Source organism: Varroa jacobsoni, unplaced genomic scaffold, assembly GCF_002532875.2.
Source record: "Varroa jacobsoni isolate VJ856 unplaced genomic scaffold, vjacob_1.0 scaffold_1145, whole genome shotgun sequence".
Taxonomy (NCBI): Eukaryota; Metazoa; Arthropoda; class Arachnida; order Mesostigmata; family Varroidae; genus Varroa; species Varroa jacobsoni.
In genome coordinates, this window is record NW_019214047.1 from 206562 (window position 1) to 234371 (window position 27810).

General features: G+C 42.2%; 2 protein-coding genes and 1 long non-coding RNA gene across 7 annotated transcripts in view; 1 reads left to right on the forward strand and 2 right to left on the reverse strand.

Annotated features, from left to right (window-relative positions):
- pan (transcription factor pangolin) overlaps positions 1 to 9253 on the reverse strand; it is a 139445-nt gene extending 130192 nt beyond the window's left edge. The window contains exons 1-2 of one of the 2 annotated variants that reach the window (XM_022845069.2): positions 8889 to 9253; positions 3882 to 4371 (exon numbers count right to left, since the gene is read on the reverse strand). In XM_022845069.2, the coding sequence (XP_022700804.1) occupies positions 3882 to 4028 (147 nt within the window). In that variant the 5' untranslated portion in view covers positions 4029 to 4371; positions 8889 to 9253. Of the gene's footprint in view, positions 1 to 2980; positions 3544 to 3881; positions 4372 to 8888 lie in introns of those variants that run through there. The other variant, XM_022845070.2, reaches the window with a different exon arrangement.
- Positions 1 to 16475, forward strand: LOC111267092 (uncharacterized). Of its 4 annotated transcripts, none has more exons than XR_002684409.2 (3): positions 1 to 212; positions 15478 to 15558; positions 15815 to 16475. It is a non-coding gene; the product is annotated as an uncharacterized LOC111267092 (long non-coding RNA). The 4 variants fall into 4 exon arrangements; XR_015313646.1 differs by lacking the exon at positions 1 to 212 and adding an exon at positions 8744 to 8880; XR_015313647.1 differs by lacking the exon at positions 1 to 212 and adding an exon at positions 10569 to 11112.
- The window catches only part of LOC111267081 (NFX1-type zinc finger-containing protein 1), a 22316-nt gene continuing 5852 nt past the window's right edge, over positions 11347 to 27810 (reverse strand). The window contains exons 10-24 of the mRNA XM_022845066.2: positions 27394 to 27559; positions 26856 to 27121; positions 26314 to 26548; positions 25883 to 26102; positions 24919 to 25246; positions 24259 to 24518; positions 23845 to 24065; positions 22589 to 22766; positions 21998 to 22382; positions 20012 to 20437; positions 18624 to 18876; positions 17525 to 18132; positions 17151 to 17363; positions 12279 to 12430; positions 11347 to 12151 (exon numbers count right to left, since the gene is read on the reverse strand). Of these exons, the coding sequence (XP_022700801.1) occupies positions 11704 to 12151; positions 12279 to 12430; positions 17151 to 17363; positions 17525 to 18132; positions 18624 to 18876; positions 20012 to 20437; positions 21998 to 22382; positions 22589 to 22766; positions 23845 to 24065; positions 24259 to 24518; positions 24919 to 25246; positions 25883 to 26102; positions 26314 to 26548; positions 26856 to 27121; positions 27394 to 27559 (4359 nt within the window). The 3' untranslated portion in view covers positions 11347 to 11703. The remainder of the gene's footprint in view (positions 12152 to 12278; positions 12431 to 17150; positions 17364 to 17524; positions 18133 to 18623; positions 18877 to 20011; positions 20438 to 21997; positions 22383 to 22588; positions 22767 to 23844; positions 24066 to 24258; positions 24519 to 24918; positions 25247 to 25882; positions 26103 to 26313; positions 26549 to 26855; positions 27122 to 27393; positions 27560 to 27810) is intronic.

Consider the following 27810-nt stretch of genomic DNA (forward strand, 5'->3'; position numbering starts at 1 on the left):
ACGAACCCAATAGGCATCATTAGCCCAAAGAGGCATCACTCTTGAACTATCCTGAACAGCAAATGTATGCTAAGTGTACAAAAATCGCCAACACGTTTTATTCCTAAATCCTGTTTGGCCGTTATTTTCTAGGCACACGGTTGAAAAAGCAAACAGAAGATAAGTATTGCACTGAAGGCGACCGTCGTACTGTCCTGGTCAGGACATGTAAGGTAAGATAAGTGACAGTTGTTCTGTACTTAAAAAGACCATACAACCTTTGGACACGCGCGCACAGGTTACACTGGTCGAGTACGAGACTGAGAGAGGCCACCCTGTCCCGCCGCGTATTTTCTGTCCTTATACCTCTCGTCGTTTTTTTTTTATAATTTTTTTCATCCTTCTAACAAGATATAGGTTACTTGAGTGTATCGTCGTCGTCGCCATCGTTGTTATCGTGAGATTACTGGCAGTTCTCTTTTCTTTTGGCTTTTTTTTTGCTATTATGGGAAGTCGCAAGATGACTGCAGGCGAGCTTTCTAGAGGACCTATGAGAGATGATATAATAATTCGAACAGATTCTGTTCGATTATTACTCTTTTTCTACGTTAGGACATAGCGCGTTGGCGTGGTTTAGTTTTAAGTGTCGGAGCTGCTGGTGGGGCTATAAGGCGCCGCTGGATCCCGAGCGATTGCGATAGGTGCGACGCCGGCTGCTGTTGAGTCTGCCGCGGCAGTTACTGTTACCTTTGTTAGTTCCGTTATAGTCCTTTTCCTTGCCTGTCTGTTAGCTTTCTCGCAGGAGTCGTCAATACGTCGTGAACTAGTTGGATCCCTATCAACTTTGTGTGTGAGCTGCGCCCATTGGCTTCCTCCCTAAGAGGTTCAAGAAGCCATAGCTCGCGAATTATCAGGCCGGCTTTACTTGTTACCATAGCTAGACTGATGACGGAATAACTATAGAACATGTATCACTAACCTGACCCCACATAGATCGGTTTGTAGGTAGAAGAAAGGAATAATGGAATAAAGGAAACAGGTAAACCTCCTATACACAGACGTAACGAGAGACCGATAGACACACGTTCATTTGCGTACAAACTGCGAAAGAGATGCCTGCTGTAACCTTTTTTTTTTTTTTTTTCTATTTATTCTCGTTTTTCTTATATCTACCTATCAGTCAGCCTGCCGGCGTTTGTCGGCCTGCGCGCACACACACATTTATTTTAACGAGATAGGCTCTAGCTATGGAAAAGCAGGTAGACAACGATGACGCTCGATCGACGCCCGATACGGTATGATACGGAATGTCATTCACTCGAATCCAACAAAAAGTGCTTGTCACTAAATTGTGTACGGCGTCACGCGCAGCTTCACAGATTGGCGCACCGCCAAACGCACCTATGTTCATAACTGTAGTTATGCACAATGTCTAGATTATAGATTGTGAATAATAAAAAAAAACGGACCAATTTATATACGTCGTCATGCCTGTGTGTGTGTGTGTGTGTGTGTCTTTTTAAATGGCTTGAAGGAAAGATAGAATTTGAACAGACTATAAAGAACTACCTAAACGCTAACTATACACAGAAGGACGCAGCTCTATTACTAAGCGTGACAGAAACGAACATTTCATATTTATCGAACGATTCGATATTCAAGAGGATAGACTTCTTATGCGCAGGTCAGAGTTGTTTTCTTAAAGCGATAATTGGAACGAGACAGAGTAAATTTAGCTGAATCAAACGAAGAACTTGTCTGTCTAGTGGAGCCTTTTTTCGAACGCAGGAAGCTCGTTCTATTCTTAGCGGTTACCGCGTATACAGCAGTCAACAGTGAAACGTGTAGGTAATGTCGCTATTCGCTAGTCGCGAACCAACGTAAACAATGTGTATACATGTGTTTTTGTCTGGTTGTATTTGCACCTCGCTATGCTTATGAACTTAGCCGGAATCTGCCGTCGTGGCCGGGCGGGGCGGGGCGGGGGGGGGGTGTTGGAAGCCTCCAACTATTTTGTCAGTCCGCTGCAGACACTGTGGCGGGCTTCCGTCGACGGCCGAGCATTTCGCCTGCCTACTGCAGGCTCTCAGGCAAGCAGGCAGGCAAACATGAAACCAAGGGCATGTTGAACCGGCAGACCACAACAGATCAGCATGGTCGTGTCCATCGCCGAATACAGGCAGTCGCCCGATGATAGACTAAATGTTGCTGCTCGGCTACTCTTCAAGATCACTAGCAGAAGCTCTGCCCCCACCACAGCTACCGCTTCTTTTAGTTGCTCGTCCTTGCCGGTCCTCTGTGATCCTCGCAGCAAACGGGAGCGAGCGAACTGGTCGAGTCAGCCGCACAATCGTTGCTCGGCTCATGTTCACAATGAACGGGATTTTGCTGTGGTTGCCGCGTTAATGCTGCTGATGCCAAACCAGCAAAAACCTACGCCTCGTACATGGATCTCGGAACCAAACAGTAAGACGAGAAAGAAGATCGGCCGGAGACCAAGACCACGCCAAAGGCACCAGTAATCACAACGACAGGAGCGACTGTAGTTGGTGAATAGAACCAGATCCGAAAACAGCAGCAGCACCAACGACATGAACAAACGTATCTAGCTAGAGATACTCTCTATAGATTCTCCGAGTATGCAGCGAGACAAAATACGACACAAGATATCGCCCTTCGGATATCGGCCCCGCAACCAGCCCTCCTTTCGGAACGGCCCGAGTTGGTCGAATTGATTTGAAGGTTTCGAACTGACCAATATCACCGACATCAGATCACATAGCGATATTTGACGAACATGCATCTCTACGAACGCTTATCACGATTTTCACAATCAAACAGTCAAAATAGTCTTGATACACATGTGCAGTCAAGTCCATTTATAGGCCAACAGATGGGTTCCTATGAAGTATTTTTTGCGGCACCGCCGTACATGGACCTACGTAAAGTTCTAGGTCTGTATTTATTTTAACAGTCAACAGAATTTAGATAGTTTGCTTGCCTCCAGTAAGAGCTGAGTTCCCAGCAACTGGCCATTGGATGTCGCCGACAACAGTTCAGCTGCGGGCTGAGAAAATTGGCTAAACATATGATGGCAGTGTGTACATGTTACGTACGAGGGCTTAAACGAGTGCCAATGAGAGCTCTGGATATTCGATGAGAAAAATTTTTGAGCTGTCTTTAAAAAAAAACGTGAAAGTTGTTCAAATACATGTTTAACAGTAAAACATATTGACGTCTCTGGTGCAAATGTTCCGTTTCAAATAGAACTGTGCCGCGCTTTTTTAAACTTGCGCCGCATTACCGTTTTGCACTCCGCTGAATGGCTACTTTCTTTCAGCGTGATAAATAGCCACACGTCTCACAGCAACGGAGCATGAAACAATCCCCAAAGACCGCCATAGCGTACATTTCTACTCAGGCAAATGCGTATAATTCAACGACAACTACATAGAACGCGCTAAACAGATGTCCACCGCCTATCGTGAATTGGGCACAGTATTGCTATCGTATGTAATATACTATGCTAAACAACTTTTTATTGTTATTGTTACCTAATAAACCAATAAGTAGCTTATCTTTTACTATGCTAGAGCATTTATTGCTTGTCTCGTCATATAATATGACTAAGCTTCCGAAATCTCTACATGTGTGTACGTTAAATTAAGACAAACGATTTTTTCCTACTCGTCTTGTATGCCTTCTCATACTGCATAACGTGGTCATTATGAATAGCTTTACTTCAAATGTCTATCTCATAGAATCTGTGTCACTACGGAAGAGCGCGGCATTGTGCAGCTAAACAATATTGCTGATTGTTCATGTCGATTTCTTTGGCCGTCGTGCCAAAATAAAAGACCATATTGTAGCTCGATTATATTGTCGTACTACGTAATACGTACGCCTTCGTTGATGAGACTAGACTTGAGATCGGTAAGATTTTCAGAGCGCTCTTCGTCTTCGCCCTCGTCTTTAAACACCTTGATTTCGTCCGAAGACGCCAGAGTGTCATCTCCACCGGACGTGTTCGCTTCGCTAGCTGACGGCATATCGCTAGATCCAATAGGGGCGACTAGCGAGGGCAGACCTCACGACACCAGTACCACGATCTCGTTTTGCTCTAAACTTTCCAGCGAAAACTCTTCTCTACCACTTTTTCACTGTCCAACGCCCCACAATGCGGCGGCGCTGGCTCTATTCACCGAAAACGCGCACACACACCAGACACAAGCACTCCACTTCTCACTTTGCAATCACAATCACTCACAATTCACCACAGGTTGACAGCCTGCATCAGTCCTGCTCCCGGAATAGAAACAGCCTCCATCCGACAAAACACGATGACAGTAGTAGGCATCGTTACTTTCGCCACTCCACCTTTCAGCACAAGCACTAAAAAGCCACGAAACGAATTCCGCAGCCGAACTGAGAAGACGAGTCAGTAAGACGTGATAACAAATATTAACAAGCAATATTAACAAGAACAACGTGAGGAGGATGACGCCCCCACAAACAAAAGCACGACGGCGCAAGTGTATACACACACCCAGCCTGGGGTCCGGAATCACCGCATATCGAACTATGAAAGCATCAAGGATGATGTCACATTAGTGCCTGGAATCAATGCAGTAAACTGATCCGAGCACAACGAGTTCGAGCGCACTGAGTGAGCCCCGTTAGCAGGAAAGACAGACGGAGGCATATAAGAACGCTGGTCGTCCGAGACCACGAAAAGCCGGTAGAAAACGGTACGGTCTCGAACCGTTGCGCCGAAACGTAAGTTCCGATTCGCTTAACGTAAACTAAATTAAGACCAGAATCTTCACATGAAAATCTGCGGACTCCGTTTTCGTCGCTGCTGTTCTTCCTGCTGATTGAAATAAACTGATGTCAATTTTCAGTGGGAGCTAAAGCGCTCAGGCTGCAGGATACGCTAAAATTCCGACTGAACCCGAAGGAAATCACAGGCTGGTCAAAAACAAGCGTTCCTCTTGCCGTTTTTTTCGTCACGAAAACTTGACGCTGGCGCCAAAATGAGATCTGACCTCCTGCTGTTATTTGTCGGATCTACAGTGCGCGGCAATCGACACTTGTATTGAATTACGTCGCACCCTTAGATTTCGTCAGCTGCCCGTGCGCGAACCTTGCGGTTCACGTTCGCTGCTCCAAGAACACGATGAAGGGAACGTATTTTCAGTGGTCTTCTTCTATTCTAGCCGTTCGTGCTGTTTAACGCCAATGGAAATGTTGGTGTCTTTCAAAAACGTCGCGTCACCAGCGACAGCAGGTAGCTGAGGCGGTGACACGAAAATCGCCGACGTTTCAGTCGCCACTGTCGTCCTCACTGTCTTTTTGATAGCTCTGAGTGAACACTTGAAGCTTTTTCTAATGCGCGCGTGCGCTCATCTTTTTGATAGCTCAAGTTGTTCCGTTGTCGCAGAAGTGAACGAACAGCAATGACATACACGATAGCTGCTGAAGTGTTTGGCGCTCAACATTCGCTCGTACTGCTCAGTATGATATTCCTGGTGATGGTCGGTTCATAGCTCACTCCGATGGCAGTGGTTTTGTAGTAGTACTTCGATAGGTGCAGAGCCGCTCAGCTCGCCTCGGCCGTTACCTCTTGGCCCGTGCTCGCTTGCGGTGAGATTGACCGCACAGAGGCCGGTGCGCCCTCCGGAGGGGAGGCCCCTCGGTCGCTCCGGCCAATCACCGGCTTCCTCGGTGGACGACGACAGCGCCACCTGGTCGCGGTCTACGCAGACTCTGCTGTAAACACGAAATCGCTAATGGTGGCGATGCTCACCGTGTTGCTATTGCTGGCCTTGGCGTTGCTGACGGAGTACGAGAGCGCGAGAAGTCGAAGAGGGAAAAAGATCAAGAAAGAAAGGTGGCTGCTGCTGCTGCTGCTGCTGCTGCTGCAGAGCCGATGCTGCCGATGATAATGATGATGCGGAGCAGGCGATGACGAAAGCTACGAGCCGGGGAGCAGCAATAAGGCCTCGACAACGTTTGCGAACAAGCTGATAGAGCTGGAGCTACAGACAGCAGCTGTGGCAGCAGCAACATAGCGACAACAAAAGCGACCCCGCGCCAACCGCGCCACCGTTGCTGCCAAGACCACTCACTGTACGGTTACGGATAGCAAGCTACGAGCCATAGCAAAGAGTCAACAGAAGCAGCGGCGATGACTGCGTCGGCAAGGCGCATGCAACAGAGAACTATATGGGCGAACAGTGCATAAACACGGCGCTGTCAACGAGACATGGCACTGCGGCGCGCGGTAAGGATGAGGTGAGGACATCGATTAGAGATATTGGAGCTAGGTGACCAGGGGGCAGCACAACAAGAGATGGGGAGAGACACGAAACGAGGCGTGTGGAGGTCGTCATGTTCCTGCTGCTGCTGCTGCTGCTGATGATGATGATAAGTGTACGGAACAAATGGCGCTCCCTCCGCTTCTGTCCGAATAACAGTATATAAGAGTTGACGATGAAACCGCACGAAAACAGGCATCACTCGGTCAGCAATTGAGTAAATATGCCTTCGACAGGACAGCGCACAGATAACAAACGAACCCATGAACAGTAGTGGGTTCTATTGCAGCGTTTGAACTGTGTCACTGTCGCTGCTGTAACAGCGCCAATGCAATAACGAGTCCGAGTGCAATAGAGATCGATGAAGGATCGACCTACATTCGAGGTAATAGAAAAACTACCACACGAGCCTTATAGCGCTTGTCACAGCAACCTGAACAACAATACAAACAGGATCCAACTGTCTTGAATTTGTGGGCAGTATAGATGAAAGCTTAGACTGATCACCGATAGCTAAAATGAGAGCTGTTCTGAAAACACTCTATGGGGTCATACTAACGGGCGAAATTGCTTAGCGTAATTGATTAGTATTAGTAATTAGCGTAAATGATGATGGCTTTATAAAGCCATCGTCATTTAGGCTACTAGTATCACCACGATATTATCATATCTTTCTAACAAATCCGCTACAATTGATGGAACACGTTAGCGAACATTGCGAAGACTGAACTTCTATCAAACTCGTCTAAATGGAATTATTACCAATGGAGTTGTGTGCATGTTTTTAAGGATTTTTTAAATCTATTTTTGAAAAGACAAATTAAGTGTGGGGCGTCATACTTCAACCATAGATCCTTACGATTATAGGACAGAGGAATTTTGTGCTGTTCAAAGTCAGATGACTCAAGATTAAGAATACTACTGCTCGTCACTGAATTCCTAAATTAAATAAACTAGTAGAGGTGGGCTAACCGACGGCGTTTCCACACTGCTGATGCTACCGACTTGGAAACAACTTAGTTTGGTTTCTGGGTCGGTGCTCAATCAGTGTTTCCATTATGCTACCGTAAGTTTTGTGCGCCACAACACTGGAGCTTCCGCACCTGTGTTAAATTTGCTTTTTAAATTCTGACCTGCTCCTGAAAGCATGTATCGGAACACAGTTCGGCGGGAATACCCACAATCACTGTCACAATGCCAGTGAATTGAGAGAGAACAGTATCCAAACTACAATGGTGTTTTTCGGCACAGAGTATATTGTATCGGAACAAAAGTGATCGAAGTTGCAATATTAAGCACTTTAAGCTGTAGAAAAATACATTGGTGAATTAGGATGCTGAAACTTGACATGGCAAGCGGTTGAATCTCTTAATATAAGGTTAGTCTTGCTTGGTAACCTAGCAGAATTTTGTTTGAACATGATGTACCGTAACGTTTGATTTATGCTATAGCGAGCGTCAGAGCTCGTATACGGGCCCTATCGGTACGCCGCTTGAAGCAAAGGTTTCGTAACCACGGCCCTGTGCTTGGTGCTGCGTACTTAGTACACTTTTCTAAATAACATCTTGAGTTAGATGGACCTAGACCGTTCTTTCCATCTAATGTTCTCAAATAAACTGTTATATTCTTGCATTCGGGTAATGGTTTTCTTGCCTCTAGTGTAATTTTATGCTATCGTTCATTTGAATAGGAATACATTTTCTTGTATCTGTTAGAATTGTATCATAGTTCAGCGTTTATCCACGAATACGCCCACCGAGGATATCGTCAAACTAAAAAACTACCCAGCCTGTTATAAGGCCTGTTCTCTGGTAGCTTGTGACAACGACGGAAAATGAAGCTGGACAGCCAGCCAATGGTTACAAAAGTAACACTCTAAAAAATCTTGGTAAATGAAGGGAACTAAACTCCACTTTGGTTTTATCCCAAGATATAGCCTCAACAGCGTCTCGCCTGTTTATATGGCCTCATTATACGGCACTTATATGGCGATTTCTCTTAGCTCTTATCAGCTAATTGAGTTGCGTTAGCTTATGAGAACTCGACACGAGTATGAACGAAGCTTTTCTCCCAAGGGATCCCAAGTTCTATCGTTGTCCTCCTAGCTGCTCAATTGTCCCTAGTAAGAAATAACCTTATTGGAATTTAATTTAATTTTCACTAAAAACGCATGTTATGTAATAACATCGATATTCATTATTTGAGCGCGTTGGCTTCAAAATCGGTGCCAGCATGTTTCGTTGGCGCCCCTATCGCAAACTTTAAAGAACTGGCTTCGTTTCAAAAGAGATATGAGAAAGTTGTTCGATCGAAATGGGGACGCTATTTCAGCTTCCGAAAAAAAGACAAGTTATAGTTGGGTTGCATTGAACAGAGTATAATTATAGCAGCAACCATTTGCACAATCTCATCGGGTATAAGAACAAGTTCTGTCGTGTTAAATTGATTACGGCTGTCACCGCCTCATTTGCAGTATCAATCCAGCAAAAATCGATTATCGGGCTCGTCCGTTCGGTGAACCAGACAACGCCTAGAAAAATGTTCAATCTGTGTTCTGTTGCCGTACACGTCATTCCAATGTTCAGTACGTACCCAATTGACTATCCAATAATTATCGTCCAATGTTTTATAGCGCTGTTATTTTATATTGTATGTACTTTTAATAGCAGTTGAAGGCAATGACCATTTACTATCTATGCAGCTTCGATGATCACAACTCTTTGGCCAAGTCACGCAACAACAAATGGATTCAAGTGCACAAACATCCTTTGTCATGACATAGCGATAGAGTAGACGCTAACAGCTTCGATAAGCTGTTTCTAAACTGCGTATTAAAAGGTCGTTCTTGGAGAAATTGTTTATATCGAAACATGGAGCTACCTAACGGGTTCGATACACGCCAAGCGATACATATCGAACAGTGTAAGTTGAATATTAGCCAACAAAATATCCACGTATTGTTCTATTTTTGCATGCCAACTTTGACTTGGGCTACACACTCTCTCCCATTCAGCTTGCAGTGAGCTGACCTGCTCTTTAGTTCAGTCAGGATTCTGAAAAGTCGACGAGGATCAATCTCCTCGAAATATAGCTTGCGCCTGGGGTCCGGTCAGCATAAAGCACTGTTAATCTCCTAAGTCGAAAGAACACCTGAAGGCAAAGCTTAGATAATAAACAGCCATTTTTAGAGAGAGTGGCGGACCTCTACCGCTGTGACGATAGGCTAGCTAGCAGCATACTTTTGTTGGTCGGCCGAAGGCAAACGCGTGCTGCCTTCAATTGACTGTAGAATTTTATCAGAATTACCAATTCGAATAGCGATTAGATCTACGCGTTAGATATGTTAAAAGCGTGTTCAGCAGCGAACATGTCGTTTTGATCCTTCTCAAACAGGTGGCATATGTAAAGTGATTTCGAGTTTCGCCAGTTTGAGACTTTCATTTTTGTAGCAGCTCACAGTTATCCCCGTATTTGTCATCATCCGTCTGCATGAAGGTCTCTTGACGTCCGGATTCGACTGTTTGACTTTCTTGGGCAAAGCTTTTCTTCGAAAAGAATCAACTGATGAGATTCTCGGCACTAGCCTTTTCGTTCTGGACGGCAAAAATCAGTGCTTCTTTCTATTCTGTTTACATCGAGAGAAGTTCACGTATATTCTAGTCCGACATAAGATGTATTCCATTTTAAAGCTACCACATCGTCTGAGGTGATGTTAGGTCCTGCAGTTCGTCGCTTGCTCATAATCAAGTAAGTCACAGGAATCGATGAAGCCAACGTCAGTTTTGTTGACTTCGCCCGATGTATCCTCTACTCGCGATCGGTGCAATGGAGGTCACTGTGTTTGTCATCCTTCTCCGCAGCCGCTAACCAGAGAAGAAGTGGCGTCACCCATACCTGATCAAGCGTAGCTCAGAGCTATTATGTACAACTTTCGTAAGCGTAGTTCTCGGTCAATTGGTCGGAAATTTCAGAAGCTAGCGCACTAGCTGACAGCAGATCTCTGAAGCAAAATGCGGTGCTTAGTATTTTTTCGGCATTTCCATTATAGCGGGTCGCTAGGGATGGAATCAGCGTAGGTCTCTTTCAGTTGTCATTCGCCATTCCTCCTAAACGTTTGATTAAAGGCTGGAACCTTCTAATATCAATGAACCTGTAATAGGCGCGGAAACGATTTTTACTGAGCTTCGTTAAATCACACTTACGCGAATTATACTACTGCGTTACGAACTCGAATTATTTCAAAAGTAGGGCGGTTCTCGTTTCTTTACGGCACAGTTTATTGATTTGAATGTATTTGTAACATCCTGGAAGACGATCGGTGTGGCTCTGGCATTCTGGCTAATAGAACACTGACAGCGGTTTTATCGCCGATAAGCCTCAAACCATCTGGCCAGAGGTCAGAGAGCCTCTGCGTTCCTTGCCAACTTTCGATTTTTCTTGCCAGTTGAGGTTTCAGTGGGATGCATGAGTGCTAATGATTGTAGATTTAAACCATACGTAAATTTTATATTTCAGATACAAATGTGAAATGAACCACTTGGTACATTACTTCTGTAGTCTTTGACCGTATCAGTCATCTAAAATCGTCTGCCAGAGGATGGTTTCGATTTGACTTATATAAACGGACTTCCTCGAGTTAGTGATGTCAATTTACGTACCACGTAAACAAAAATGGGGAAAAACGCACCGATTGATGGAAAATCGGTACAACGAGGCTCAATCTTGTTGCACAATTTGTGTTTCATTAGTAGTCAGTGCGACCGGCTGATGAAGTGAGCATGTGAGTGGTGAAGTTCGTGGACAAGTTATTTTGTAAGTAAGTAAATTGTTTCGAAATATTACCTATTGTGTGTATATATACAATGGAAAACGCTACTGCACTATCAGACGTACCTTAGTGAGTAAACTTGCGCAGGCGAAGCTCGAAACAAACGAAGCAAAAGCTTGAGAATAAACTTAGGTTCAATTACATACACACACACACACACACACACACACACACATACACACACACACACACATCTATATGAAGAATAACGCAAGTGCCACATATTGAAAGCAAATAAAACTTTTTATTAAAGACTATGCCAGTTTTACCAAGTAATGTTGATCTACACTAATTAGATCTATTACAGACAGAGAGTTCTTAACGTCTTTTTTAAGGTTTTTTTTAATTATCCATAAATATTGTAGGATATAACGACTATGATTATATCTATACGATATCCTACAAACGAGGACGCATTTGACAGACTTCGTCCTCTTCCCTTATAAGCTAACATAGTGGAACCTTCTTCTCTCGTGTACTGCTGCTATATAAGTTAAAGGAACGCTTGATTATTTCCACTTTGATCGTCTCTGGCATAGTTGATAAATATCATTCATATTTACGAATCTTCCTATCAAATTAATCGTCTTCAAAGTGCCAATTATTCATATCGTTATAGTGATTGGACCATGCTGCATGGACCGATCCGTCCATTCCCGTCGCGACGCGGTTATCCTCCCTTAGTGTATGGCGCAATCCGCCAATTTTCGCATGACACTCGTTGCATTCGGCTTCCTCCATAGCCCCGCCACATTCGGTGATGCAATAGACGTGTCCGTTTGGACAGTTGTACCAATGACCTTGTTTTAATTGCATCGCTTTGAGGATCATCAGTCGTTCCTCGTTACCGATGCCGAGACACACGCCCGTGCGTTTCCTCTTCGTCTTATCGATCAGCTCGTGTATTTTGGTAACTTTCTCCTGGGAGAAGCGTCCTAAGTCCGTGAGCATCTCTACACATTTTATCAGATCCGGACTGTTTGGGTTGAAACGCAACTCTTGTGCTAAGGGCCCGATGTTCGTGAATCTGCAATCCGGGTTCATACGTATTAAGTCATAGGATATTAGTCGAAATTCTATCTGTACATCTTGATCAGTTGATCTAGTAGCGGTTTTTTATGCGTAACAGGTGTGACGTATATTTCTCTACCTACCTGCGGAGTTCAAGGCACATATCATCCATCTGTTGCTGGCCGACCCTAATTGCTATCGCGTTCTTCACTGCTTCCTCAAGATCTTTCCAAAAGGGTTCTAGCTGAGGAAGATCCTGCAGGTTTGGTTTAAGCTTGCGAATTTCGCGAATTATCTGAAATAGAATTGATTAAGGCGTTAAGTAGTTTCGTGATCTCTATTATAGTGTTTTCAAAGATTCGAGCGGTTTCAATAGACGTCTTATGCGTCTTTTTTTGCCTAATCCTTGATCCCTTGAAGGGGATTCATGATGCCCGGATGTACAAAGCTATATGTTACTACAATGCTTCTCCAAAGCTTCGAAATCATGGCAATCCTTAAAACGCGAACTCGTTGGTAAATGCTGTATCTGTTGTGATCAGCAGTCACAAATAAACCTAAGCTTTTTCGAGATGTCATTTTTAGAAGCCGTCATTTTCAGAAATTATATGGAAATAAAATTATTTGCTGATGCTATACATTCTATGAAGGGCTGAACTATTAACACGGATCACCAGAACCAGGTCCACAAAAATTTTCATGTTCTCTACCAGTTTGCGAAGATCTAAAGTTATATATTGCCCCTTTTTTTAAAAACAGAAAATGCGCTTCTATTGTTCTCAGTTGTTAGGAGAAACTATCATTTGTGCTGCTTTTCGATTGTAATAATTTTATTACAAATACACTGTGTATCATGTTCGTTCTACAGTTGCTTTTAAATTTGCTACCATATCAAGTTTGTACACATTCAATAAAGTAGAACGCTCAAGTGAATTGAATTATAGACATTTTGAAGTACATACTAGAAGTGAGCGACAATTTCGAATCTTTGATCACCCTATTTGCCAAGGACAGGCTACCATGGCGTTAGTAGCTGACGAAGTTAGCGCCATTAGCTGTCTGTTTCATGACAAGCGTCGTTCTTCCAGATGAGGTGATCTATAGCAATCTCAATATAGCAAACTATCGCTGGTCATAGTGGATTCTATCCTGTTGTCGGGATATGAGTGGTATGAATGGCTGCCAATCTGGGCCTCAAGTTCAAGGGAAAAGGCTTGCTCCTATACAAGACCGCAGTTCACCAGAGAGTAGACGTGGCCATTAGGTCAGCCGTAGCTACATGGCATCGAAATCATTATGTGTTCCCTTCGATAGCACTTAGTTATGTACCACCAGTAGGGAATTTTTTTACGTTCTTTAATGACTGACCCATCGACCCTCTGACACCTCAAAAAGAGCTTCAGCGAGCATTTTTTTATTGTTTGAAGAATAGAATAGCGCCACATCGTCACACGGTGCTGATAATAGTTATGACCGCTGGGCCGGTAGGGAATAAAAACATATTTGGCGCTCTCTGAGATCCGTGCGAACAATCGAGAACCTGTACACAGCTTCGGAGGAAACTCAGAGACATCTCAAAAGGCTCTGATTCATATTTGTTTGGTTTATTTTCCACATATTTGCAAAACATGCCTTTTCTGTCACTTCTACCGATTTTGCTTGTACAGCTAACATGTTTATATTTCAATCGTTTAAGATAAGAAGGGCATTTCAGGCTTGCTTTTTTCATAAAACGTGCCCTTGCAGGTTGATAAGTTTACCACTCTAAATATATCTGTTCCTCGACAGAGTCAATATCTTTAAATTAGCACAACTCTTCGTAAAATGCGTGAGTTCTTTCCTACAACGAAGCAGAAAAGCTTCGTGACTTCACTTATTCCACACTTGCAACCCTGTGGCGTTTAGCTTTGCAAATAGTAAAACTTCCTGGTTGAGCAACACGAGATTTCCGGATTCTGGCTCTTGGGTCACTTTGTCCATTAATAGACCCATTGCAATAGTTAACAACAATACTAAACATAAAACTGGGAGGACTTGTTTAGACATACTGGTGCTATCATCCATGTCCTACTGCGCCAAAAAGCGCCTAAGATATGCCGACATAGCATTTACTAAAATAAGAGCGGGTTTTCTTGAACAATACGTCGTGGGGTTTTCGTATGTTTGTAAATGAGCCCAGAATTTCATCCGCAGCGATCGTCAGTCAACTGTTTATATTGCAAACAGTCGTATAAAAATTTCGTTTTTCTCCTTATATTTTTGGCTGTATCCGTAGTAGGCTCTTACATGTGTCTCGTGCGAAAACGTTCCATAAGGTTAAACAAAATGCGTCACATGCCACATCGTTTAAATCGTTTCATATAATCGTCTCACTGCTTACGCAAAGACGTTAAATAACGGTAAATAGAGGGTCTTCCTGCCCATACTAATTTCGTGACTCATAATTTTTAGGTAATGTAAGGGAACTGATAGTTAAAGTTCAAACGGACGTCAATCTCATCCTAACATAGTGAGACGTTTCGTGACACGTCTTTGTATCAGGATGTACTCGTGCTGTTTATGCTTTGAAGGTTCACTTCGATATGGCCACTTGGAAGCTATGCAGGCGAGCTGTAGTGAGCGACGGCAAATCAGGAACAGCCGAGTGATTTACATCGCACAAACATTCGAAAACTATAGCGGGGAACATAGACTTTACATTGTTACGAAGGATGAACCATTGGTTAAAAATTTGTACTGTGGAATACATCTTGCGAAAGTACATACTAGCTGAAAGCTGTGATAAAAGTCGGCCCATCTCGAGCCTCATCTTAAAGTTGACTAGCGTTGACACTCCGGTTTGATGTATGCAAAAAGTCCTATAGTTGTTTACTTCGGTCGAATGAATATTTGAGCGAGGATCTAGATTATAGACGTTAAAACGCTAGATCTTCTTGGCTCTCGCATTGTAACAGTGGTATATCACTCTACCGAACTGTGGCTTGATCTTCACGATAATCACAGACGGTAATACTAGTCAGTGGACGCAAATGAAACGGCGGGATCCGAAGCAAATGTACAGCTGCAAAAGCTTGTGGTGCCTGTTTATTATTATTATTGGGTGTTTATTAATGTTAGGTGTTAACCACTTAAGTTCAGGCTCGTCAATTAGGGCTATAGTCAGCGGTGAATACTTTCTTTTTTTTTTCTCCAACTCCGCCTTGCCCAGCCAAATTTAGTGAACCGAGGTGTTCAATGGCAACGCTCGACATGACACCGCAGGAACCATGGTAGTAGAAACGCAGAAGCTATAACTGGACGCTTTCCATAATTCCCCATTTACGCTGAGTATTTGTTTTGCAGGCTACAATTTTGCCAAAATCTCAACATTGCGTCGAAATTGCCTCTCGAGAATGTGTTACCCTAGACATCCGCAGGAACATAGTAAGTTGTCATTCAACTAGCAGAAAGTCATATCTAATATTGGGACATAGTTTGATTAAAAATAAGACTAAACGATTAAACAGCTATATTATAATATACATAATCTGTGTGAATTACCTTATATTATATATGCATGTTAGACAAGTGACTGCCGACCCTCCTGACGGACGGGAAGTTCGTTTATGTAAACGTATTCTAAACCCAATAGCACAAAAGACTGCCTCGTAGTTGATGAACAACCGTAATTCAATTTCAGAGACGCTAAGACGAGATGGCTGTCGACGAGTTATCTGGAGTATGATACTTGCACGCATCGTTGTATGGTAGGAAGTGGAAATGGGTTTCAATGAAACAACAAATTTAGCTATGAGCGAATATTCGGCAAACTTCTCAAGAAATCCTGCGGCCGTAAGTTAGATAGGTCAGAAGGGTCAACCATATCAAATTTAGGTTCAACTCCATTTCAAGGCACCCTATTGGTTACAAGAGAGACTCTTGATAAACAGTGCTATACATTTACTTAATAATCGGTTCTAATGTACAGCTGTCGCAAGCGAATCACATAAACTTTATGGGCAGCTCTACCCCGGCTGCCTGATCCTTATCTGTCTGTTTCAAGGCTTGCCTTGTACCAGGATTAAGAAAGGCTGAAATGCAGTTCTTGATATGTTGCAGAGTAGCATATAGGAGATTATAAATTTTTATACTCATTAACGAGACTCAGTTAAATCAATTCGGGTTATAAGTAAGCTGCCTAATATATACAGGCTGCAACAGCTAAATTTAGATAAGAATTTGTTTTTGCTCGATTATATAACCGGCTTAAAAACAAACTGTATGAAGTATACCTCAGCATCATGTCTCTAACAAACTATTGTAACCAATTCACAAAAAACAAACTCAGTTTTCATCCAAAACCACGCACGAGTAATTTTTCAAGAGTTACGTTTGTGGCTTTTTTCTTGGGCACTGTGTGCTACTTGGATTTTGAGATTTATTGCGGTTGTATTCGAACATTAAGAAATCTACCGGTTTCTATGTTTCTGGCTGCACGGAGGGTAAAAGCAACCGGTATTATTTGCTTTATTTATACAACTCTAGGTATACGTGGCGCAAAGTTTTTTGGTACGATTGTACGTTTGTAGAGAGATGCAGCCTAACACACAATTCAGGGGACAATTTCAAACGTATAGACGGCGAAAGACCGGGTTTAGTTGTCGTGTTCGGTATCGTAAGCTCACACAGAAAACGAAGAAGACAGCCAATATGTATGCGCGGCACTAACCTGCGAGGTCTCAGTCCTATATCGTTCGACTGTTACCGTCGATTGGCAACAAGCAGGAAGTCTTCCCAATAGAAGCTAAGAGAATTTACTTTTTGCCGCATCGGCTTTCATTTTGCCCATTCCACGTATGATTTATAAGATAATACGCCAGCCGCAAAGGCTTGAAGTTGGCGCCTTGTCTAAATTAAGAACAAGTAATTTAGCTGACTTGTTCAAACCTATAACTCTCGGCACACCACTGCAATGTATCTACTTCTATATGAATAGGAATAGCAATTTTCGAAAAGGAAAATTGTCTCTCACTTACTGTTAGTAGGTTTGTCCACTGGCGTATTTTCATTTGATCGGGATTTAACTCGCCACGTATTTGGTTCTGTAATTTAGCTAAAAGTTCGTCATGAGCCGTATAAGCATTTAAGGACGGGGCCCTTCCAAAGGCAAGTAGTGTCCCGTCGGCGTCTAAAATCGCTTCAGATAGCCTTCTCAAGTCTTCAGCATTTTTTTCCGGTGAGCCGAATGCCTTTAATGTTATTGTCATAATCATCAAACAAAATACACATTAATGTTTATTTTCCTAAACACAACAATCTATTTCACTGTTCTCAGATTTTGTACAATGTTGGCAGAAATCAGCAGATACAAAGACGTTCCTTTCTTCAAGAACGATCAAGCTCAGCTCACCTTTTTTTTGACCTCTTCAATGAGTTGTCTCTTGGCGTTTACATGCAGGCGGTAGCGATTGCATTTCTTTACCGGCGCTTTACAGGCGGGACAGCTGATGCCTCCCATGGAGATTTCCTTACTTTCGAGACAGGTGTTGACCCACATGTCCATACCTTCGGCCTCAATTACGTGACCGCAATCGAGCTGCACATAGCGGGAGTCTTCATTTTCTGTTCCCAACAAAACATCTGGCAATTTTTCGTCGCCGAGACACGTGCGACACTTATTCGGGCATTGGTCTGTGCAGAACCCAATACACGGATGCTTGCACTTCAATTTTCTGGGGCATGGCCTAGAACACGGACCTTGGGTGCATTTCTGGAAGCAGAGCGCTGTGCATTTTTGGTGCGTGCATTGTCGATTACACAGCTCCACACAGGGTGGGCATGGCTCTCCGCATTTGCTGTGACATTGCGAGTGGGGGCACGCGTTATCACACTTTCTTTGACACGGCGGACAGATTTCGGAGCAGGGCTCCCTACACATATGCCCGCAGATCAACGTCTTGCCGCACTTGCTGTCACACGGCACGTGCAGTCTTCCCTGATGGCACGAACCGCACGTCCCTATGACACGATAGCGAAATCATAGCATTGATGTGATAGATATCAATCAATGAATATACCGAAGTAACTAAATGCAACTCGAACAAGAACTAATCTTTGCCCGTCATATATAGGCAATAATTGAATAAGTAGGGTCAAATGGATACAAACTCTTGTCAGCAATATTTCTGCCAAATTGGCTAACATGCTCTCTTATTTGATTTGAGTCCTAGATTTTCCTCTATGTTAGAATTCTTAGATTTTACGATGTTCTAAATGCAGAGCATATTCGAGAGAAATTTAACGCCGCACGGGCACAGCACTTCGTAAAAGCTATCATTGGTTACGTCTAAATAAAATTGTGTAGCCATACGTAATGCTATGTGTAATAAGGCTAGATTAGATACTGTGGACTGCAAAGGACAGTAGTAAAAACCATTTCGGCCTAATACGATACGTTACACTGTTCATACTGGATCTCATACGCAACTGTATGTATTTGGGCTTATTACCTTTGCAATTATGACCACACACTAGAGTAGTACGACAGGGCTTTTGGCATGCTTTGAGAACTAGTTGTGACGTGTTCTTCTGCCCGCAGGTTGTCTTGACAGTGTGCCCGCATAAGGCGCGAACTTTTACTTGAACTTGACACTCCATTACACAGACTTCTGAACATTTGCGGTTACAGGGATGACCACAGGCCAGCAATCTTTCGCACGCCGATGAACACTGTATACTCTCTAAAGGAGTACCACACTTCACCTAGAACACAAGATGATAGATCGATAAATAATAAGTCGATAGGCAGAACACTGGCTGAAACCATATTTCTAATGATTACGTATCAATAATATCTTTACACGAAAGAAAAACGCCTTAGAAGATGACACGATCTTGAGATGCTGATACTTGAAGGCGTAGCTATAGTGGCAAGTGCTTGAGGGAAAATGGATTTAAAAAAACTTTTTTAATATTTACTGATTGAGCCACCCACTCTTCGACACCAACTTCCGACCCTATTAGTACCAGAAAATATATAACACGTGAATATTGACGCGTCATATAGCCAAATATATAGAGCAAAATATAGCCAAAGTTTGCCAGTTCAACGATCTCTTCATGAAACTGTGATCAATTTCGTCCTCTTGACACATTCTGCTAGAAGATTAACTAGGATATACTAAGCTAAGACAAGAGAAGAGGGACAAAAAAAAACAATAGACCAGGCTCGTTTTCTCCTATAGGATGATTGCAAACCAAACTCTGAAAAATTCTGAAGTACATACACCACATGAACAACTCATTGTTTAGACCAGAAGTAGTATCAACCGCCTGTCTGCAGGGTGTCGTCCTTGACAGTATCCTTCTGTTTATATGCCGTTGACTGATGAAATAAAATACCTGGCGGTTAGCTGTAAAATTTTCAATCTACGTAGATGATATAAAGGCTATTAACCTCTAACGAACGAGAAATCTTAGAAGAAAGCTGTCGCTTTTCGGAAAATGGACATAAAGCTGACGGCGCATTCGTGTGGAACACCCCAGGGGGGTTATACAACTTTGACTACGTATTACATGCATGCGTGTACTTTTGCTAAACAAAGCATTGTATAATAGCTAATCAATGTCCACTGACAAAAAGTCTTCTGTGTAACTAATATAAATGAGTATCCTATGTGCATAAATTCCATGTCATTTCTCTGTTGGTGTACTTACGCACCCAAAGCAGTTACTTACGAGGCTGTACTTACAGAGAATTACAGCTGACGTGACGTCGAAATCACACGGTAAATCTAATGAAGGCTGTGAATATCATGCAGGTTGAAAAGATCATGAAAAATTACAGCATTTATTGATTTGATCCATGAACACAAAATTATATATTACAAGGGCTTACTTTTTTGAAGTGTCCACATTTTTCGATTCTTCGCTGAACTTCTTCACTGCAAGGGCCACACGGCATCCCGCATAGCTGACGGCAGTCGTGCCCACATTGTGGATGTTTTTTGGCACATGGCCGGGCGCAGCGAATTTGCTTGTGTTCAACATCGTAGCTGTGACACTGGCGTGGACAAGCATGACCGCACTCCAGACGGGTCTCACATAATTTATCACAACCACCCTCAGCCACCTTTTCGAAGTCTTTCGGCTGTACTATTTTCGTAACACGATTGTGAACTGGACAGATTAGTCGTAAAGAGTTATCCACACTCTTCTTGATTGATTCGAGAATGTTCGCAAACTTTGGCTGTTTGCTGGCGATCATCGTGAAATTGCCCACGCAGAAGAGACCGTGCTTTGCACGCGAGAAGGCCACGCAGATCTGCAACGCATCATCATAGACCATCATTTCATCATGTTAAACGTCGTTTTATCAAACGTTAAACCTTCTCCCTCGAAAAGCGCTGGCAGGAATTCATTCTATATAGATTGTGGATGTGATAGTTCTTTGCAATCAATTTTTAAAAAGCTGAATTTTTTTAGTCTTTTAGCGATTCAAAAACCCGTTTTTTTTTATTTCAATATATTATATGACGCGTTGTGTACTCGATGACTCCAAACAATGAACGAGAAACATGCTAACAAATAAAAACGCTACTCTTTCCGCTAGACTAAAAATTCAGATGAGTAATAAGAAGACTCACTTCAGTTTAATATAAATGCCATTGGAAGAAAGCAAAAGGCATTATGGAAATATTGTATAAGGAGTCTTTCCAGCCTAACACTGAGACAAATCTTTTTTTATAATCAATTACTTTGTGTTATTTACAATGTGTTTTTCGAAATAGTCTCGCGTTCTGAGTCCACTCTTTTGGCCGCAAAGACACTATCACCTATCTATTCCAATCAAATAGTTATTGGCACTTCGGCCTGCAAGATACGCGTTTACGAATAAGACGGCCTGCTCACTCGATGAAAATCTCTGTCTTCTAAGCAAAACACCAAGCCTAGGAAACAGAAGAAGTCTTCGATAAGAATTGGTAAATGCAGGAGTTTTCAATCGACTCGAACCCCAATTCATGAATGTATGCCATGGTGACCATTCAAGTGTGAGATGGTCTCTTAATGAAACAATACGTACGTTTTCCTAAATGCGACCGTTGGCATTTTAGCTTGCTAAGTAATGATGTGCAGTATGCTTCCTTTTTTCTTTTTAACTATCCAGAAAAATTTGCCGGCCCGTGGAACAACGTTTGCCTGATTCGGAGCCGATTCAACCTTTGCGGTCCATCGTTTCTACTGCACCTTTATTTCAAAATGAATGTGTCCATGCTTCATCTACAGCTATTAACTAACGCCAAAACTCGATTCTTAGTTCTTAAGCAGTGTTTTGAAGATGCCCATTCGGATGTGTTTCTGTTCTGAGACAGCAAACACGGCATCCGACACGCTTTCTCGTGCCCGAAGCTTCAGTCAGTATATAACAAACACATTCCTTCAAGATGTCTATAGCTTCAATGCGTTAGTCGCCTAACACCTTTTGGCGAAATTTTTCAAGGTTTTTTCGGTAGTGGTTGCAATTTTTGGCTGCCTTTCGCATTCATCGTCAACCAAGCGAGTACGACCATGTTTAATTTTGCTCGCCGAGATTCTAAGACGGCGTACGGTAGTGCAGATCCCCATTGGCAACATCCACCTCGATTCTAATCTGCTTAGGCGTACTTTTTAGAATGAATAACATTTCGATCTTTAATTTCTTCCGGTTTTAGAAACACACGTTAGAACACGAACGACTATTACGACGAACTAAACGTATCATAAATAATGTTCAACGCGTACGCAATTATGTCACTAGGATATTTTTGACAAGTAGCTCTATCTGGATGTTTCGGCTGGAAACTTTTCAAACCGCCTTCGTATATCGTCGAATACACATACAAACCCTGTTTAATGCCTTGAGGAAACCAATACGGTCTTCAACGTTGCTTCGTACGAATGAAACAATAATAACGTCGTTTTCTTCTCCCTGGAAATTGTCAACGGAGGTGACGCGTATTGTATCCCGACCTGCGGCCCGTGAACGTAATGCCTGCTTTATTAACAATCGCTGTCCCGTGTACATGGCTAGCACCGTTATCTGGTCACGGGAGTAGTCCTGCAGAAGCAGGTAATCTACGAGACCCACGATAATATCGCACTCGAACTGGTTCGATTTTGAACGGTTTTCAGGGTCATCACTTTCGAGATTCGTGTGGTGCATCAGCTGAAGATCCCCGTCCATTCCTCGAACGTGTGGAAATGTGAAAACCGGTTCGGCGCACTTGAGACTAACGAAAGTATCACAAAAAGAACATATCGGGTAGATAGCAAGTACAATCGCTTATAATATTATAGATGGTAATATATTACTAGGTGCTAGCAAGGCAGTGTATCCAAAGGCATAGACAACATGTGACACGATTCCAAGGTAAGCTTTGTCGGTATCTGTTAGGGTCTTCTCGAAACAATTTGCAATATTTTAAGATTATTATACCTTGAGTATATGTGTGGCACCAGTAAATTGACAAACTCCGGCCGCATACGGTGTTGTGTCTTAAGCCGAACAAATGGTAATCCGTTGTCGATGAGGCGTTCAAACAAAGAAACATCCAGATGAAATTTAGAAGCTAGCGTATAGTCCGCGTTTGTAGGGCGTAGTTGCTGGTGGTCTCCTGTATAAAACGAATTGTCCCAGTCATGTTTGTATAGCTTATACGTGCGTAAAGGATACCAGAAATTGTAAATATAAGAGAATGCATCAACTAGATAACGTAACGCAAATTTTAATATATTTTCATTCTAGAGTTTGTAGTTCTCCGAAAAAAAAAAAACTAGTAGTCTAAAAATCCTACTGAGAAATTTTATTTTCATATATTAGGTCGTTAATACTGATTCTGACTGAAATCTTAGGCCTATTTGCACATTTCAATGTTTGATCATACTCAGTTCGACACCCTCTTCCAAAAGTTAAGGAAATAACTTAGTTTTAAAGCTAATTTGATTAAAAAGAAAAAAAAAAAACTCCAAATAGCTATTTCGATGTTAATCATATTTTCGATTTAGAACCTTTCTTCGAAGCCCAAAAATGCTGACGGCTCACTGGAAATAGACCTAACCAGTTTGGCAAAAAATCAGACAATTCATACTGCGCCTAATTGATTAACGCATAATGAGAAAGTGCTCTGTGGGGTAGACAACTGTTGTGGTCAAGCTCCACTTTGTCCCGTCTAAGGTTGTCTCGAATCAATGGTGTTCCTTAAGTAACTCAAATCTGTTGCAATATATTCAGCATTGCTCCTTCTATATACTTACGACGAAATGCTTAGTACGCACTTTCGAGAAAGGTTAACGTGGAATTTTATTTACTTTTAAACTTTTAAAACTTTAAACTTTTATTTACTGTACTATAGCTAATTCGACCAACTCCATTTATTGGATATTTCGTGCAGTGGCGAATTCACGTATGACGGTAGACGTTATAACGGATACAGACTGACGCCGAGCTCTTTGGAATTTCCATTTAAGTCCTTCTCGAAGGCTCTTTGATATAACGGCTGGTCCTAGGTTTTTGTAGTGGCTTTTTGTTTCAAAAATTGTTTTTGACATCGATTTTGAGCGAGATACCGACTGGCGCCATCTAACGGACCTGTGTGCCACATAATCGCAATATACGTAGGCTGGAAGAAAATCTGTATCGAAGATGAATAACCTACTAGATGATAAAAGTTAGGAAAACAATGGCAAACTAACCGATCATTATCAGGTGTTTCGTTGATGAACTAAGCGCGGCGACAACGTGTGATTCAAGTATCTCAGCCGCTTCCTCAATGACCACAACCTCAATATCAAGTCGTTCGTAAAGCGATTTGTACTTAGCGGCTCCTGTCGTCGTCATGCCAATTATTTGCGCTTCACGAAGAATCGCCAGGTCCAGTTCGGCCTCCATCTCTTTCAAACTATGAAACACCTCACTAAGATAAAATGAATAAGTTAAAAAAAATCTTCGCTGTCGACAAACAACTGAAAAGTATATAGCAGGCTGTCTTTAGGATTTAGAGGGAGTCGTGATAGAACCTAAGGTTTGCAGATTAGCAAACGCCAGTTTCTCATAACGATGAGGAATCTCCGATATAACATGCGAACTAAATAGCAATGGTCGTGTACCTATATTCCTCCCGAGAGGCGTCGATTTGTTTTTCAAGGTAGCGCACGTAATTCAGATGCCAATGCCGATAGAGATCCCAACGCTGATCGACTGTGATCGAGAAGATCCCGTGTTCATCCAGCTGTCGTTGCAGTTGGAAAACCCCCTCTGGTGTTAGTCGCGGCCTTTCGCTCGCAGTTAACTCGAATTCAAGATATCTGTCTTGTTCACATGTTGACCTTTGTTTGTTAAAAGCCAGCAAACGCTCTACGACTGTACACTGCAATGAAAAACAGTTACTGCAATGAATAACAAGTTTAGCGAACTTGTAAAAATACTGCATACATACAGCTTGAAAACGGTCGAGTTTGTCAATTCGACTTCAGCTCAGGGTACTGATATGCAGCACAGGATTATTATGGCATTTCTGAAAACAACTGTCGCTCATAATTCCAATATATTCCTAGATTTGAATAAAATTTGTAATGTTACGTCCGTCTATCGTTTAGGCTAAGGTGTTCGGCAAGCTGAAAAATAACCATTGAACAATCATATGAAAAATCTGTCTCATGTCTGTCATAGGTTCCACAATCGTCCTTTTAATTAAACTAAAATAACACCCAATAACTCGATAAAAATGTAGTGAAAGGTTTCTGTTACAATCCCTCTACTTCTTCTACCTGGTCCAATTGGTCGTCGTTGTCATGATTTCCTCTATCGTCAAGGATATCGACCGTTTCTTCATCGCTCTGATACTCCTCTTGCATTTGCCTTAACGCTTCCTGTAACTCTTCCTGTTTTTTGCGTTCAGGATCGTGATCATCCTGTAATATCCGGAGTCGCTCAGCTGCCCGTTCCTCTTTACGTCTCGTTCGTCGTGCCTCCTCACGCTCACGTCGAAGAAACACCTTTACGCGTTCATCAATCTCGAGCCATTCCTTGACCTGTTCTGAATCGCTTATTAAGCCCCGTGACAATGAGTCGAGGACACGTTCCGGTATAAGCTTACTGCAGAACAAATTATAGGAATAATGATCCTTTCGTCCAATGCATCGACTAACAGTCGTAGTTCATAGGTATTTTTAGTTTAGTTCATCAATCTATCACATACGATATATCTTATAAAAGATTATTAACATCCTAATTAATTAATATTTTAATCAAAAGCCAAGTCGATATTCTGACAAAAATGCATCTAAAATACTTGTGTAATGTTTCGGTGTCTTGGGTTGTGTAATGTTTCGGTTAGAAAAGCTTGTTTTTTTTTTTCGAAATTGGATATCCTTAATAAAGAAGTGTGTCGTGGTCTGCGTAGGTTATTACAGATCAAATTTGTTGTAAAAAATAGCCATTTTGTCGACTGGAAACAAATAGCTAATACATGCTATGTTACTAGTAAATAATAAACAATTTGGTCGAGTAAAAGCAAATCTACTTAGACAGAGCAGGCACAACAGCGTTGTCAGAATACTTCAGGAGAGCCAGTCGCGTCTATAAACATGAAATTACATTTTAGTATACAATTATTAGCTTCAGCTTCAGACTACGAAGGCTGAGGGCTGTGTGTCTTGTTTTTTTTTTATGTAAAAAAGGGTGCTGCTTCAGTTCTTCGCGACGTAGAGTATTGTTGCACGTTCTACTCACCCAGCTGCTTGGTTAGCAATTTCCTGCCTCTGGTTGATTTCCTTGCGCAGTTGCACGACCCTTAACCTTATGCGACGTATATTGCGGTTAACCGGACTGCGTTCAAGGAGGCCTGTGTCTCGTTTCTTTAAACGCAGCTCGAAGAGATTGTACTCATTTACAGAGTCGTTTTTACACATACCACCCACGCGAACCACCCGAGTCGTGAATTTTAGAATACCTAAAATATTTGACGAAATTCATCGAATCGCACCAAAGCTCTCCTCTCTCGCTGATCACGACCACACAAGTTCATTATAGTCAGCGTCTTATTATAAAATTGTCGTTTGATTTTATAAAAGCAGACCAACAGCCACAAACGAGGCCAAAACGGGTTCTACACCTATTTACTTTTTTACGCTCACACAATGAGTGAAGTACGTTATTGTTACCTTCGAGAAACTGGTCCAGCGCATGATTCGTATAACATACGACCAGTATGGGTTTATTCGTGACGTCATTTAACAGCATCATTTTTACAATAAGCAATCCCACGTAAGTCTTTCCTGTTCCAGGTGGACCTTGAATTAAACAAAGTTCACGAAGGAAGGCGCTTTGCACTGCATCATACTGAGACTCATCCAGTATAGTGCTTTTCCGTGACGGCCAGCTGAGCTTGTTACATGCCTGCACGTACGTTGCATATTTCCAAATATGCAATAGCGTCATTAATATATATGTGTTCGGGCACTTTGAAAACGGTTCTAGCGATTTTTCTACAGGACTGGTTGAACGATAAAATGTTATAGATTCAAACGATGTGATTAGGAAAGTCCAATTATAGCGGACAAAGTTTCTAGAAAAAAAGGAAGTAAACTGACATTCGATTTCTAAATTGTGATATTTTCCAGCATATTCTGTTTTCGAAATCGAATACATGCAGGGACCTCTGCATTGTCTGACACTGACTCATAACTAAAAAAGAAACGCTCACCACTACGACCTTCTCCTGTTTGTTAAGCATAATGGGCTCAAGATTAATACATCTGCCCTGCTGAAGCAATTTTAAGGGGCCGATGTCCTTTTTTACGTGTACGAGATATTTTTCAAATGGGATCTCGTCTGTGTCCAAATTTTGCAAAACCTGAAGGCTGTAGCGGTATGTCTCGAAAAGAACTGTACTTTCAATGACCAAATACACATGCCCGGTCTCCATATACTCTTCGTCCTCTGTACAACAGCATTCGACTGACAGGACACCTAGAAACGCAAAAGCAAACCAATAAGAATGGTAGAGATATATGACTGCAGGCATTAAGGGAATTCCATGCCCTACGAATTTGTGATGTAAGTATAAACTGATTTCTTGAAGACAGGATGACACTCGAATTTATTGAGTTCGACCTATACATAGGTTGTTCCTGTACATCAGTTGCGCTCTTTCATCATTCAAAGGTTTTTACAGGCCACATTAGTGTTGCGCAAGATTCATAATATAATAGAATGTCATTGCGTCTTTAGCGGTGATTAACCTTTCTTTAGCATATCGATGTTCCTTTGAATGACGATAGCAAATATTACACGTTCGAAATTGTCTTTCGTGAGACCAACAACTGCGCCATTTGCAAACCGTTTTGAGCGTTCCCAGTTTACTTTCTTGTAGTCCAGAGGGGATAGTTGGAGCGCAAAAGCAAACACCTGAAGTTACGTAACAATAAATATGTAAATTTGGTATTAACACAGTATACCTTGAATCGTGTAAGCGAATTACCGAACTTAAACCTCGAAGTGCACTCATTTATAGCTTGAAACGTGACTGGGAAAGCTGTTATTTAATTACAAGTCACATGACAAGAACATGTGGGAATACGGCACGAGGCAAAAAACAAGCATAGTTCTTCCATCAAACAGGTGGTGGAAGAATGCAACTTTGGTACCACGAAAAAAGC